The sequence below is a fragment of the Cupressus sempervirens genome, chromosome 2 (genome assembly GCF_028749045.1).
Source record: "Cupressus sempervirens isolate cs-2001-9-10 chromosome 2, ASM2874904v1, whole genome shotgun sequence".
Lineage (NCBI taxonomy): Eukaryota > Viridiplantae > Streptophyta > Pinopsida > Cupressales > Cupressaceae > Cupressus > Cupressus sempervirens.
The window spans coordinates 657,384,989-657,398,206 of NC_143119.1; the positions used below are offsets into that span (position 1 = coordinate 657,384,989).

The window sequence follows — 13,218 nt, forward strand, 5'->3', positions numbered from 1 at the left end:
TAGTTTTAAATTTATTTTCCATGATAGTGCTATTAGAGTTTTAGAAAAGTAGATGAGGAATTAATAATTCAAGACATTTTTAATAAGGAAAAAGTGTACCTTAGAAACTTCATTAAATAAAGTTATATAAAGCACATCAAAGAATCAAATTTGAGAAGACTTCTATTGAGGAATTTATAGATTTAATAATAATCCAAATATTATCATAATAGTATTTTTAAATGTTAAGGTGAGGATTGTACTAACTTTGTCTGTCCAATCATTAGACATTGTTATGTAGAAAAGAACCATTCAAGGATACTATCAAAGAACCATTGTCAATGAAACCTTAAATTTCCTCCTAATGACATACACACACACACACACACACACACATGTATGTATGTATGTACGTATATAGCAAAACAAGGGTGTTGGACTTAACAAAGACAAAGGAAAAAGGTCATTTACAACAAGATTAAAAATATGCCATTAACAAGACACAAGTAGAACAAATTTTCCTACATCGATAGATAACCATCTAGATTATATTATCATGAGGGTCCCCGCCTTAAGAAAGAGCAAGTGGCAGATCCCTCTTTATGAGACTGATAACCCAAGGAGTAGAGTGTTAGCAAGGCTACACATCATTAGCCAAAGGTGATACTTTATGGTGATAATACAAGTGCTATCAATATATCAAAGAATCCAGTGATGCACACAAAGACAAAGCACATTGCAATCAAGTATCATTACTTGAGAGAGTTAGTTCAAGATAAAGAGGTGAAGATGGAATATGTTAACACAAATGAGCAAATTGTTGGTATCTCCACAAAACCATTACCTAAGGATGCTCATGAGTATCTAAGAGGTAAATTAGGGGTGATATCCCTATCAAAGGCTATCTAAGTAACAAAAAGATTGCCCTACATCAAACAAGTTGATATGTCACAAGCAAGGTGACAGAGGGAGAAACTAAAGAAACTACAAAGCCTATATCTGCATGTTTAAGATGAAAAGATGCTATGTCTTTGGAATTGTTGTCAAAGAGGGAGAAAAGAACATTAAATTGATCATCATCAGAGGAAGAAACCCTAATTTACTAATTAGAGGGAGAAAGTATATTAGAGGAAGATATCAAGAGATTGTTGTCAAATAACTAGAAAGTGTTATTGATCTCAAAGGGAGATAATTGTTGATGTTGTTGGCAGAAGAGAGCACATGTATGATGAGGGAGATAGAGAAAAATGTTAGAGAAAAATGTAAGAAAGAGGGAGAAATCCTAATCTACCTAGTAAGAGGGAGATACAAGAAGGAACTCAGAGGGAGTTATAAGAAGGAGTTTTGTAACCTAATTAGAAGATGGAAGTTGTTGATAGAGGGAGAAATTTTGATACAAGTTTTCTTTTTGGTATTGTCTTACTGTTTCAACCTAGTCAATTTAGTTGAACAAGATGTTCATCATTCAATTGACTTAGTTAATTAGTTTGGTTTGCCATCAATGCCAAAGAGTGCTATTGTTGAGATTTGATTGAAAAGATCATTGCTAAGAGAGATTATTGAAATAGGGAGATTGTTGAGAAGATTATGTGTTTCAATATTGTTTTGTCACTGATCTCAAACCTATTATTTTCTAGTGAGACAATTGTTTATAAGATTCAAGTACTATCACTTAGTTGATTGATGAAGAGTAACAATAGAACCTAGAGAAAAGGTTGAGTTATGATTATGTAATGAAATACAAGGACTAGTTAAGACAATGATGACATGATGTATTGATAATCTACTTAAGGTTACAAAGGTTGGTTACACTTAGGAATTTTAGAAGAACAAGTTACACAAAGTTTTTCTGCCAAGCTTGACCAAGTGGATAGTAGGTGCTGAGCAAAGTCAGTGCAAGTCGAGCAGAAGTTAGTTGGAGCTGAGTAAAAGTAAATTCTAGTGTATGTTGAGATAAATAGTTGATGCTGAGTAAAGTTTAGTTGATGCCGAGCATTAGTAAACTTTGGTTGATGTCGAGTGACTTCACAGTTGATGTTGAGCAATGCAATATGTGCTGAGCATTAGAAGGTTGATAATGTTGAGCAACTGCATTATTTAAAAGATCAAAGATTCATTGAATGTGAGTTGACAAGTTTATTTTCTTGAATTTTGTGAACTAGGAGGAAGATAAGGTTGATGAACTGGTGGCACAAAATTTGAGGTAAACCATTTTAAAGTGAATTCAATGGATTCTAGAAGAATTTTCTAGAAGAGATATGAGATATGGAGTAGATATATTGTATCCTACCTAATCCATCCGAACTCTAAATTTTGACGACGGAAAATCAGTAGAAAAATATCTTGATTTCCTATTTATAGGAATGTCTGGTCATGAAGCAAAGTAGTCATGTGTGAAAACCTAAGGGAGACAAGAAGTCAATGGTTTTTGCTTCATCACGTGACCTAAGAGAAGAGTTTGCAATGGCATGCTAAGAAAGAAGGCTTAAGGAGATGAATGCTTGAAGGGTGAACAAGCTATCAGAGCTGTAAAGCATGAAAGCCAAGTAGAATTGAGGACTAAACAGAGATCTGTAATCTGTAAGAAAAGTTGTAAGTTGTATCAGATAAAAGCTCTACTATTACTTTCTAACAATTGTATTATTCTAGGGTAAATCCTTTGGATTAAGGTTGACCTAACAGTCATTTGTAAATCCTTTAATTGGGTGGCATTCCAAGTGAATGGCCTAAAGTCCAATAACAAGGCTCACTCCTAACAAGGTGATTGAAATCCTTTAATAGGGTTGGCCTTTCACAAGGCATCACTTTAGAAGAATAAAAAGGAGTAACATGTTATTGGTGGTTTTTCCCAAATTGGGTTTCCATGTAAATAATTGTGTCAAGTGTGTTGATGAATCTATTATGTTTCATGCTTTATATTTCTACAAGTTGATTTAACAGTAACCTACAAGTTTTAGTGATTGCATAACCTTATGGATACATGCATGGATGTGAATATTTTATGTGTTCATTAAGCTGTGAAATATTTTATTTATACATTTGGACCTTGGATAACTAATTCAATCCCCCCATCCCCCTCTCAGTTATTCTAAAGTATTCCAACATGGATATTCATGTACACCAAATTCGAAAGATGCTACCATTAGATTTCTCTATTTCAGATAATCATATAAGAATTTGGGTTATGATGCTCAACCCATGAGCACTCTAAGCCTTATCTTATCTTGGATGTCAGCCATGTACATTCTATTTCTCCTTTGATTAAATTAGAAAAAAGACTTAATCGCCAGATGTCTTTCAAGAATCAATTACATTCAATGTTAAGATTGTTGCAATTCTCTTTATTAATGGTGGAATCTAGTTTTCATGATTACAAAGGAAACTATTGGAGTGAATGTGTTTCTTAATCAACATCAATAGGCTAGAGAGTAAAATCTCATCCATACCCCAAAATGACCGAGGAAATCAAAGGCTTAAGAAAATAAAAAATAGAGTATATCTTAGAAGTAGAAGATCACCTAGCATTTGGTGGAGCTAAGAAAGCAGCCTGGGGTTGATAAAATTGAACTAATATTGCATAGCTCATGATTTCAACTCTATTTCTTTTTCTATTTAGCAAAAAAGGAAGAGTTAGTATAGTAAAAAAATTATTCTCTATATTCTATGTATTTTTTAATATCTTCTATGATATGTTTTTGTAAAATTTCTTGTGAACTCTGTCCATTTTTCATGGCCTACATTACTTTTGTGTGGGATCTTGATGTAAGTCACTTAGCACAAGTTGAGTGAATTTTATTGTTTTATTATTTGGATTTTGGAATATGTATGCAGCTGGATCATTTTTTCTATTGTGAGATAATGTGTACTAAACACCTTAAAAAATATCTCTTGGAATATATATAAAGAGATACATGTTTAGAAGGAAATATAAAGACATACATGTTTAAAAGGAAAAGAAAAGAACATTTACATATGTACCTCTTCTCACCCTAGAAGATAATCACAGAGAAAGGGAACATAGATCACAAGGGCATGGCACAACAATGAAATCATAAAGAAAGGGCACAACATGATAATGAAATCACAAAGCAAGGGCACGATAATGAAATTGAGAGATCATGAGGACACAAAAATCTTCACAACTCTCCACCCTCATCCAGAGCTTTCCACCTCTTTAACGTGCAACTCCCTATAATCAAAATAAATGGAAAATGATTTATGTCATTTTTTTTTATGCTCGCGAGGGTGTCACAACTATGACTCCAACGTCTGTATTATGATGACGTAGGGGACAATTGTAGAAAAAAAATGAAAATCACTACAAATTACACTGTTGTCACAAATTGTCATCACAATTTGACCCCAAATGTTGTAGTGAGGGTTTCCCTAGTTAACAAATAATGGTGTTATGATTTCTCTTTGTGCATGATTATATTTATTGTTCAGTATTGTTGGTTTACTTTCATATGCAAGTTATAAAGTAATTAACAATATTCAGTTGTGGTCAAAAGTTTGTAGAATATTGATTCACCCACCTATCCCTCCCCCTGACCGCCCCTCTCTCCCTCTCAGTGTTATCTATTTCTAACAGATGGCATGTTATAAAGAACCATGTACCAAAGGTTTAAACCCTTCCCACATAACTACGTAACCAAAGGACACATCTAAAGATTGTGTTATTTAGATGTATGCCTACTCCTATTGTTTGAAATATGCTATATAAAGAAAAAAATCCATATTTATGCAATCTCACTCTTTGCACATTTATACAAATATAGATCCACAACTAATCAATCCATGACATCTAACTAAAACTAACATATGCTTTAGATGTATGCTTAGTCATATTGTTGAAATTTGTTACATAAGGATAAAGATATTCACATCTATGTAATCTCACTCTTTCTATATTTATTAAAAAAAGAGATCAAACACCAATCAATCAATGACATGTGACCAAAAAAGACAAGACTAAAACTAATATCTAAGTAAAGATGGTATGTGACGTAGATGTATGCTTAGTCATGATAATCACTTTTAAGAAGATATATATATATATATATATATATATATATCAACATCTATGCAATCTTTTTTTATTCATTTGTTATTAGTCCCTTCCTATATATAGGCAGGAACCTATTGTCCACTTGTCTCACACAATTAAATTTTATAATCACATTTGGGGAATTTCAGTAGTTAAAAAATAGTTATATTTTTAAATTAATTTCTAACTATTAATTTCTCTTTTTTGATTAGCTGAGGTCAATTTTAGTAGGGGTTATATTGATTTATTGATTTATTTTTTTAAATAGAAAAAAAATTCTCAAAACTTCATCTGAAACTAGATCTAGAAGTCTCTAGAACTAGTTATGTCAATCAAGTTACCACCTAGGTTCCTTGATGATGTCTTCGAAGAGGAAGAAAAACATTAATGTTTCCCATAGTTCAAAACCTCAAGCCTTTGAAGTAATTAGTAGACACAAAGGTAATGACAATTGCAAATTCAACAAAGCTTATGTTTCCAATCATCATATTTATCAGCCTTTGTTAACATCTTCGTTAGCTTCCTTAATGGAGGGTGTGGCTGATCTTAGTCACGGAGTGAGTCAACTCAACCATCATTATGTAGTTGTTGTTGTCCCTATCAAAGGCACAAAAAATCTCAAGAAAATTCTCCTAGTTATTGCATATCTCCACATTTTTGGCCATTTTAGGAGCTGTGAAACTCAATAGCTCCACAAATACTATTTGGTTATTACCATTGGCATCTATAATGGCAAGCAATAAGTCCAATTGTTGGCCACTTGGTTTGAGCCCCAAAGAAAGAGTTATCTGAATTTTGTCGGTGGTTTCCAAGTGGACTAATTCTAATGATGACCTTGCTAACAAATTATTCAAATCTAGGTTTTGGGAGTTTTTAGGTTTGATCCAAGAAGGCTCATGTGTCAAATAGTTGAAAGTGTATCGTATCGTTTAGATGCATAATTTCTTTACAATTTTTGCCACAACTCATTTGAATTGTTGTAATAAGCTTTTGCTAAGTCACAACGATCATATTATACCAACAAACGACTCTTAGTCCATTACATGATTCTTAGATTTAGTTAACTTTTTATCAACACATTCTATTTGATTCTTTAATGAAGTATTTTTAAAAAAAAAATCTAAATAAAAAATAATTATTCATATTTTATTTATTACTCAATTTTTTGAATTTAAATAATTTGTTAAAATAATATAAGAAAACATTTTTTAATTTTTTTAAATATGATTATATAATATGATACCTTTAATTTTTTATAAATAAATAAGAGCTCTGAACGAAAAGGATAGTGCAAATTTAAAACTATTTGAAATTGCAGGAGTTATCAATGCTAAAACAAGAAAGATGCATATAACATATCTCTATATATCTATGTAGAGTTAGACATTAGAAAGATTGAAAAGAGAACAAACCTAAAATTGACACAACATAAATATAAAAGTATGGTAATGTGGGTGTCTTCAGATCCAATTTTAACTTAATCAAAGATACCAAATGTAATGATACCTTATGTATGCAACTTGAGAAACTTAAGCCGTCGTCTACAAGATGAAATATTGAAATTCTACAAGTATTAATACTTTTTGAAGTAAACTAAACTAATGTAATATAAATGTCAGCTTCCTTTACTTCATATTAAATTTTATAAAAAAATTCCAGTAATCATTGCCCATATTCTACAAATCCTATAAAAATGAATTACAACAACACTCATTTCCAAACTCTAAGAACCTTTGCCTATTTCAAAAATATAAGGGGCTATTCTACTGGGGATTTTATCCAAATCCAAAGAGCCTGTCTTCTTTGCTTGTTTCAATCCACACATAGATAGATCATTCTTGACCAAAATATCCATAGCCTAACCCCACTGCAATCAAAAGTGAGCTGCAAATACTACAACAAAGTTTTCTAATTAAATTTTGATGCATGATGTTCATCTTAGAAATTGTGACATGTTTTCTAGGAATCTTGATATCGATCTAGTGCCCAACCCATACAACTACAACAGAACTCTATAATTAGATTTTGTATGTATGATGTTCATCTTAAAAATTGTGACAGTTTCCTAGAAATCTTAACATCACAACACTTACAAAAAAAAGAGGAACTCAAAAGTCTTAAAGTTCATCTACATAGAAACAAAACTCATTCTTAGATTGAATCCTCTTACATGTGACTATTTAGTAAGAGGAGACATAGTTGTATCTACTTATGGTGCGGTCACATATTTCCATCATATAGAAAACATGTACATACCATAATAAGCTTTTAGTACGAAACTGTCCATGGGACAATTTGGCAGAAATTAGAGCTGAATGGCAAGTAGAATGGCATGGAGTGCTTATAAACGATGAATGTGAAGGGCAGAATCGTGCAAGAGGCAACAATGGATTCCAATAAATCAAATACTATCTCTGTCGATCAGCGAAAGGGTGAGGATTTGGAAGGTTTTATCGATCTATGGAAGCTCATGTTCGGTTTTATGTACTCCCTAGGGCTTCGATGGGCTGTGGAATTGGATATTCCAGACATTATTGCCAAGGGTGGACCTGAATCGATGCTTTCCGCAGAGGAAATTGCCAGATTTCTGCCTTCCCCTTCACCAAACATAGATTTCCTCTCCCGCACGCTCTCATTTCTGGCCACCAGAGGCATTTTCTCCCAAACCCTAGTGCCGGATTCCGCCATTAAATACGGCCTTACGCCCATTTCGAAGTGGCTTGTCAAAGACAGCGACAATGGAGGAGCAAAGAAAGGGACTTTTGCTCCCTGGCTTTTACTGCACACTCATGAATTTGTAATCACACCGTGGTATCGTATGGGCGAGAGTATTTTGACTGGGAGTAGTTTTTCGTTCGAGCTTGCTCACCGAAAACTGCTCTTCTCCCTTGCCGAGGGTAATCCGGAGCTTGGCAGGCTGTTCATGTCAACATATTAATCATTAGGGTGATAGAATTAGGTTATAAATTTCAGCTTTGGTAGTTATTAAATAGCAGTTGAAGCAGTTGAACTATTATATGACTACTTTGTTTATGTAATGAATCTTGTTCAATAGAATACAAAAAGGTTTCCATTATGTTTATATTTTCTATTACATTAGATTTTCGGGCCTAATAGTGGTATCACAACAGTGAAGAAAGAATGTGAAATATTACGGGCTCTCCTGTTGTTGGCAACCATGGCCATTCCCATGAAGAAATGATGGAACAAAGGGTGGCAGCAAGTTGCACAATGTTTTATATTTTAATAAAGTTTGTTTTGATAATGATCTTAAAGAAAGAGAAAAAGAGTAGGACTTCATTTTGTTCAAATTTGATTCTTGGATTCAGCAAATATTGGAATTTATGACTCGAACATTTCTAGTTCTTTGTTCAAAAAGGTCATTTCAATGTCTAGTATGTTTTTGTTCTTGAATTAAATATCATCAAAAATAAAGTTATGTATGATTTTCAATGAACAATATTGGACTGACTCAAAAATTGGCATGCAAGCAAGATTGAAGTATTGAGTCTATTAACACACTCAATCTATTGGTTTTGAGATTTTTGGAAGTTTGGTCCAAAAATTTGTATCAAATTATATTTTGGACTGAATAATGATTGTTGGATTGTTACCAGGTCTAGTATTTGAGCATTAGCAATGAATGTTGTTTGAAAAGTTCAATATTTATTTCATAATAGCAAGTTTTTAAAATAGATTGTTGAATACAAGACATCAGGTTTGGGCCAAGTTAATTGATAACCATTCAACTATGTCATCAAGTTTAAATGTCAAGTGAATATTTGTGATTTGGCAAAGGTATACTTTATTAACAAAGTGGAGAAATAAATGGATTTGTCTATGGCTAGATGTATATGCATAAGAGTGGAGTGAAGAATGTTTATTTACATTTGATAGAAAATGATGTTGAAGATATATAGAGTTGGAAGAGCTATTTAATCCTCCACATCAATTAGTAGAAGATATTTCTCAAAACTGTGCAATTGTAACATCTTTAGCATAATTTCAAGAAAGATTATGGTTGATGACAATAGTCATGGTAATGAAATTTTATTGGTAAAAATAGAATTTCTTTATGCTGGAAATAAACTTTGTGGTCCATATTGATACACTCTGCTTATTTGAAGCAATGAAGATAAATATGTGGTATCTTATCCAATGGCTTGTCACATGAATTCATGTTATTAAAATTATTTCCTCTCATCTGATAAAGGGAAGATATTCTCCGAAGGGGACGATATTTTGTATATGTCAGATTCAAGTTCAAGTGAGTGCAATTTCATATTCAAGTTCAAGTGAGTTCTAGCTTCAAGTTGAAATGATGGACAAATACACAACACCCAATGTGTGTTATTGCATAGCACCCAATGTATGCTCTTATCAAATTGTAATACAGACAAACAAGTCCATAACACCTAATGTGTGCTCTTTTCAAATTGTAACATGAACAATACAAGTTCATTGCACCCAATATGTGCTATTTCAGATATTATGCACCTAAAGTGTGCTAATTCCAATGAGACAAAATAAGTCTCAAACTGAGACCTATCAAAGCAATAGGGTCATTATATAAATTTAAAATCCAACAATGGACAACATGTTGAAGTACAAAAGTTTGAACTGTGTAAGTTCCAAAGACGATTCAGATCAACCAACAAATGTTTTTGGTTGAGTTTAAAGTTTGAAGAGTTCACAATACTCCTAATTTCATGTAACCCTTTCTGATTAAGGGGGGATGTTAACGTATTAATTATTAAGGTTATAAAATTAGGTTATAAGTTTCAATTTTGATCATTATTAAATAGCAATTGAAGCAGTTGAACTACTATATGACTACTTTATTTATGTAATGAATCTCGCTTAATAAAATAGAGAAAAGGTTCCATTATCTTTACATTTGTTATTACATCAGATTTCCAGACCTAACAGTTTAAGGAGACCTTGGCAACATATTCGAAGATTCTGGTGAAAGATATTTTAGCGGCTTATGGCGATGGATTCAGCAAGCTAGAGTTCAGGACTCTCGTGGACGTTGGGGGCGGAAATGGTTCCATTCTTTCCGTTATTTCCCGCTCTTTCCCCAGTATCAAATGCTTTAATTTTGATCTCCCTGAAGTAATCTCGGAGGCTCCCAGTTATGCCGGTACTTGCTTTTAACACACAATGTTTGAATTCGTTTTCCTGTTTCTTTACAGATTTTGGGTAAAATAATCCTTACTGGTTGTCGATGATCTGTTTGTGGTATAGGTGTGCAACACATTGCGGGCGACATGTTTGTCAGTGTTCCAAAGGCAGACGCTATATTTATGAAGGTAAACTCTCTAAACGTCTCGAATCTTTTCAAGCTTGTAAGGGTTTCTTTGGGGTTTACGATTAAAGAATGGAGCATTTTTTTCTTCGCTGTAATGTTGAGCGCAGGGGTTTTTTAATGGTATCTATTTTACCCTTATTCCTAATTTAGGGTACCGATTTCCCTAATATGCCATTTTTAATGGCCTCCTTAGCTGGTATTGGTGAAAATTTGTGGGAATTCTGACAATTAGAGGGTCTCATGTTCTCCTTCGCTGGAATTGTTGTGAATTTATAGGGATTCTCAACATTAAGAAGCTGGTATTGGTGAGAATCTGTAGCAATTTTTTCTTTTTCATAATTTATTTGCGATAACTAGAGAGTTTCACGGTCTCCTTTGTATTTATGAGGATATGTACGAATTTTTAGCTAGTACTTGTGAGAGTCTGTAAGAATTTTCGACAATAATAAAGTCTGTTTCATGGTCTCCTTAGTTAGTATTGGTCATTTTTTACAATAAGACAGTTTTGTGGTCTCCTTATCTGATAATAAGAAGATTTCATGGATTTTAGAGCAATATGTAGATAATACTTTTAAGTTCAGGATTCTTTACTACTTCTCATTTTGATAGCAAAGATTGGAAGGTATTTATTGCATTTCATCCGCAATTAACCCTTTTAGCATCACCAATTATGAATCAAAACTTGCTTTGAACATTTTCAATAAATCACAGAAAATTTAAAATGGCAAAACTTTCTGGGTAGTTCCCTAGACTTTGGATCTGTATGCAACTTGACATGTTTGTTTTCATTTCACATTCTGCTACAACAATTTTTGCATGACTGGGGAGACAAGGAGTGCAAGAAAATTCTGAAGAACTGTCATCAAGCACTTCCAAAACAAGGGAAATTGATATTGGTAGAAATGGTGTTGCCAGAGCCAGGACAGAGCAAGTCCAGCTGGTCCGAAGAGATAGGAGGAACAAGGGATATGATAATGCTGTCACACCAAAGAGGCAAAGAGAGAAGGGAAGAACAATGGAAAAATTACTGCAGGAATCTGGCTTTAAACACTATAATATAATCCCTTTGCCTTCTGAGCCCTTGCAAGTGTTAGTAATCGAAGCTTTCCCTGCTCATCTGGAGAACTGATGGATTGCTTGGACTGTAATTGTTTGTTTTCATTGCTATTTCATAGCATTTTGTTCGCATTCGAGTTTTCATCTGTGTAAGAAGGTTTGTGTTTAATCTATGGTAACACGGGCGTGTCCCTTTTTGCCCCACATTTCGGACACTTGGATGCACTAAGGACTTGGGGACTCTGTCCCCCAATCCCTAGCAGTGCAAATTCCACCACCTCCTTTGAGGATGAGGGATGTTTCGATGTTGACTGTTTGTTGATTCGATTATTTATGTTCAATGTTCAATGTTCCAATTCCATCTAATGTTCAAGTATTTACTCTTTTACATCGTTACATCTTATATTGCAATACATCTTTTGATAACTAGCAATTTAATGTACCATATGTATGTATACACACACCCCCTCTTGTCCCCCACCACTATCCCCCCGTCGTCCCCCCACTGTCTCCAAATTAAGGCCCCTCTGTCCCCTCGTCCCGAAAACTTGTCCCCCTGTTCCGCCGTCCCCCTGTCCCCTAGGGTGGTGTAACTATGGTTTAATCTCTATTTCACGATATTTCAATTGCAATCAAGTTTTAATTTGTGATGAGGTTTATACATAATCTCTCTTACATCAGAACATGATCTTCGCAAGATATATCACAATTTACAATTGTATGCGCTTTTGCAAATTCTCCCTTTAAATCTCATTACAGTATTATAAGGATGTTTGGAAAAGAAAAGAGAAATGCACATATTTGAGAAAATTTTGTCTATTTTTAGTTTGCAGGGTTCATAAGCAGTGAGAGATATAGAATTGAAATTATATGAATGAATAATTTTAATGATGTCTATGAGATTAAATAGATAGGCAGTCTTAAGCAATCTTCATATTATCTTATATTTCCAATCTTCTGTTATGAATCTTAGTCAAAAAAATCAATAGTTTGGTTGACATTATCTTCTTCAAATAAACTGTTAATGTTGTCAGTCTTTGAAATAACTTCATTCTGAGCAAGAATATCTTCATATCTTACACTTTTGCTTTCTGTGAGAAAGTGTCATTTAGTTTCAATTGCACTAGTTGTACAAAACATACAAGTTCTCTCTTTCTAAGCAGACTTGGAATTTGATGGCCTTGTTGGCCGTTTTTCTATTTTTAAACATTATATGATAGGCTAAATTTTTATAAAATCCTAAATTTTACATTTAAAATTTATAATAAATCGTCAAAATCTTCTAGACAATCTAATATTTTATTTATTAATATAAATGACATATGCATGATAAATAATATATATTTATAATTATATATTTCTATTTTATTAATATTTACTAATATTAATTTAGAATATTTTTAAAATCTTCTATGATTTCAATTTTAGTGTATGTTTTGATTTACAAACATGCATAATACATTTGATTTTATATATATATATATATATATATATATATATATATATATATATATATATATATATATATATATATATATATATATATATATATATATATATATATATATATTCTAATGTGATTTTTTTGAAATCAAATCTATAAGTAGGAGATAATTTCCATAGCGAGTCAAATTGTGATATTGCTATCAGGATTTAACTGTGTGATTTTTGAGTCAAACTCATTGACCCATGTTTCATGAGTAGCGATTCAACATGAATCCATCTCTCATGAGAATAAATGGAACACTTAGCACTCATTGGATCTAGGTGATCTAACACACATGGGTCAAAGAGTTTGACTCAAAAATCACATAGTTGAATCCTG

The 13,218-nt window shown here is 32.8% G+C and overlaps 2 protein-coding genes across 2 annotated transcripts; both read left to right on the forward strand.

Moving 5' to 3' along the window:
• The first annotated feature begins 7,376 nt into the window (after positions 1-7,376).
• LOC149575091 ((R,S)-reticuline 7-O-methyltransferase-like) lies at positions 7,377-7,964 on the forward strand. Its single transcript, XM_089815995.1, has one exon. The coding sequence runs from the start codon at positions 7,377-7,379 to the stop codon at positions 7,962-7,964; it is 588 nt and encodes a 195-aa protein (XP_089672121.1).
• A 1,650-nt stretch (positions 7,965-9,614) lies between these two features.
• Positions 9,615-11,466, forward strand: LOC149575092 (uncharacterized). Its single transcript, XM_089815996.1, has 5 exons — positions 9,615-9,650; positions 9,956-10,169; positions 10,274-10,338; positions 10,488-10,539; positions 11,171-11,466. Exons 1-5 carry the CDS (start codon positions 9,615-9,617, stop codon positions 11,464-11,466), a joined length of 663 nt encoding a protein of 220 aa, XP_089672122.1.
• The last annotated feature ends 1,752 nt before the right edge of the window (positions 11,467-13,218 follow it).

What these genes read in the sequence shown, in the direction of transcription:
- LOC149575091 (XM_089815995.1), top strand. Translation starts at nt 7,377, where the DNA reads ATGAATGTGAAGGGCAGAATCGTGCAAGAGGCAACAATGGATTCCAAT.
- LOC149575092 (XM_089815996.1), top strand. Translation starts at nt 9,615, where the DNA reads ATGGACAACATGTTGAAGTACAAAAGTTTGAACTGT. An exon ending in AGTACAAAAGTTTGAACTGT is followed by an intron (nt 9,651 to 9,955) that starts GTAAGTTCCAAA and finishes CAGACCTAACAG; the next exon opens with TTTAAGGAGACCTTGGCAAC. An exon ending in GGAGGCTCCCAGTTATGCCG is followed by an intron (nt 10,170 to 10,273) that starts GTACTTGCTTTT and finishes TTTGTGGTATAG; the next exon opens with GTGTGCAACACATTGCGGGC.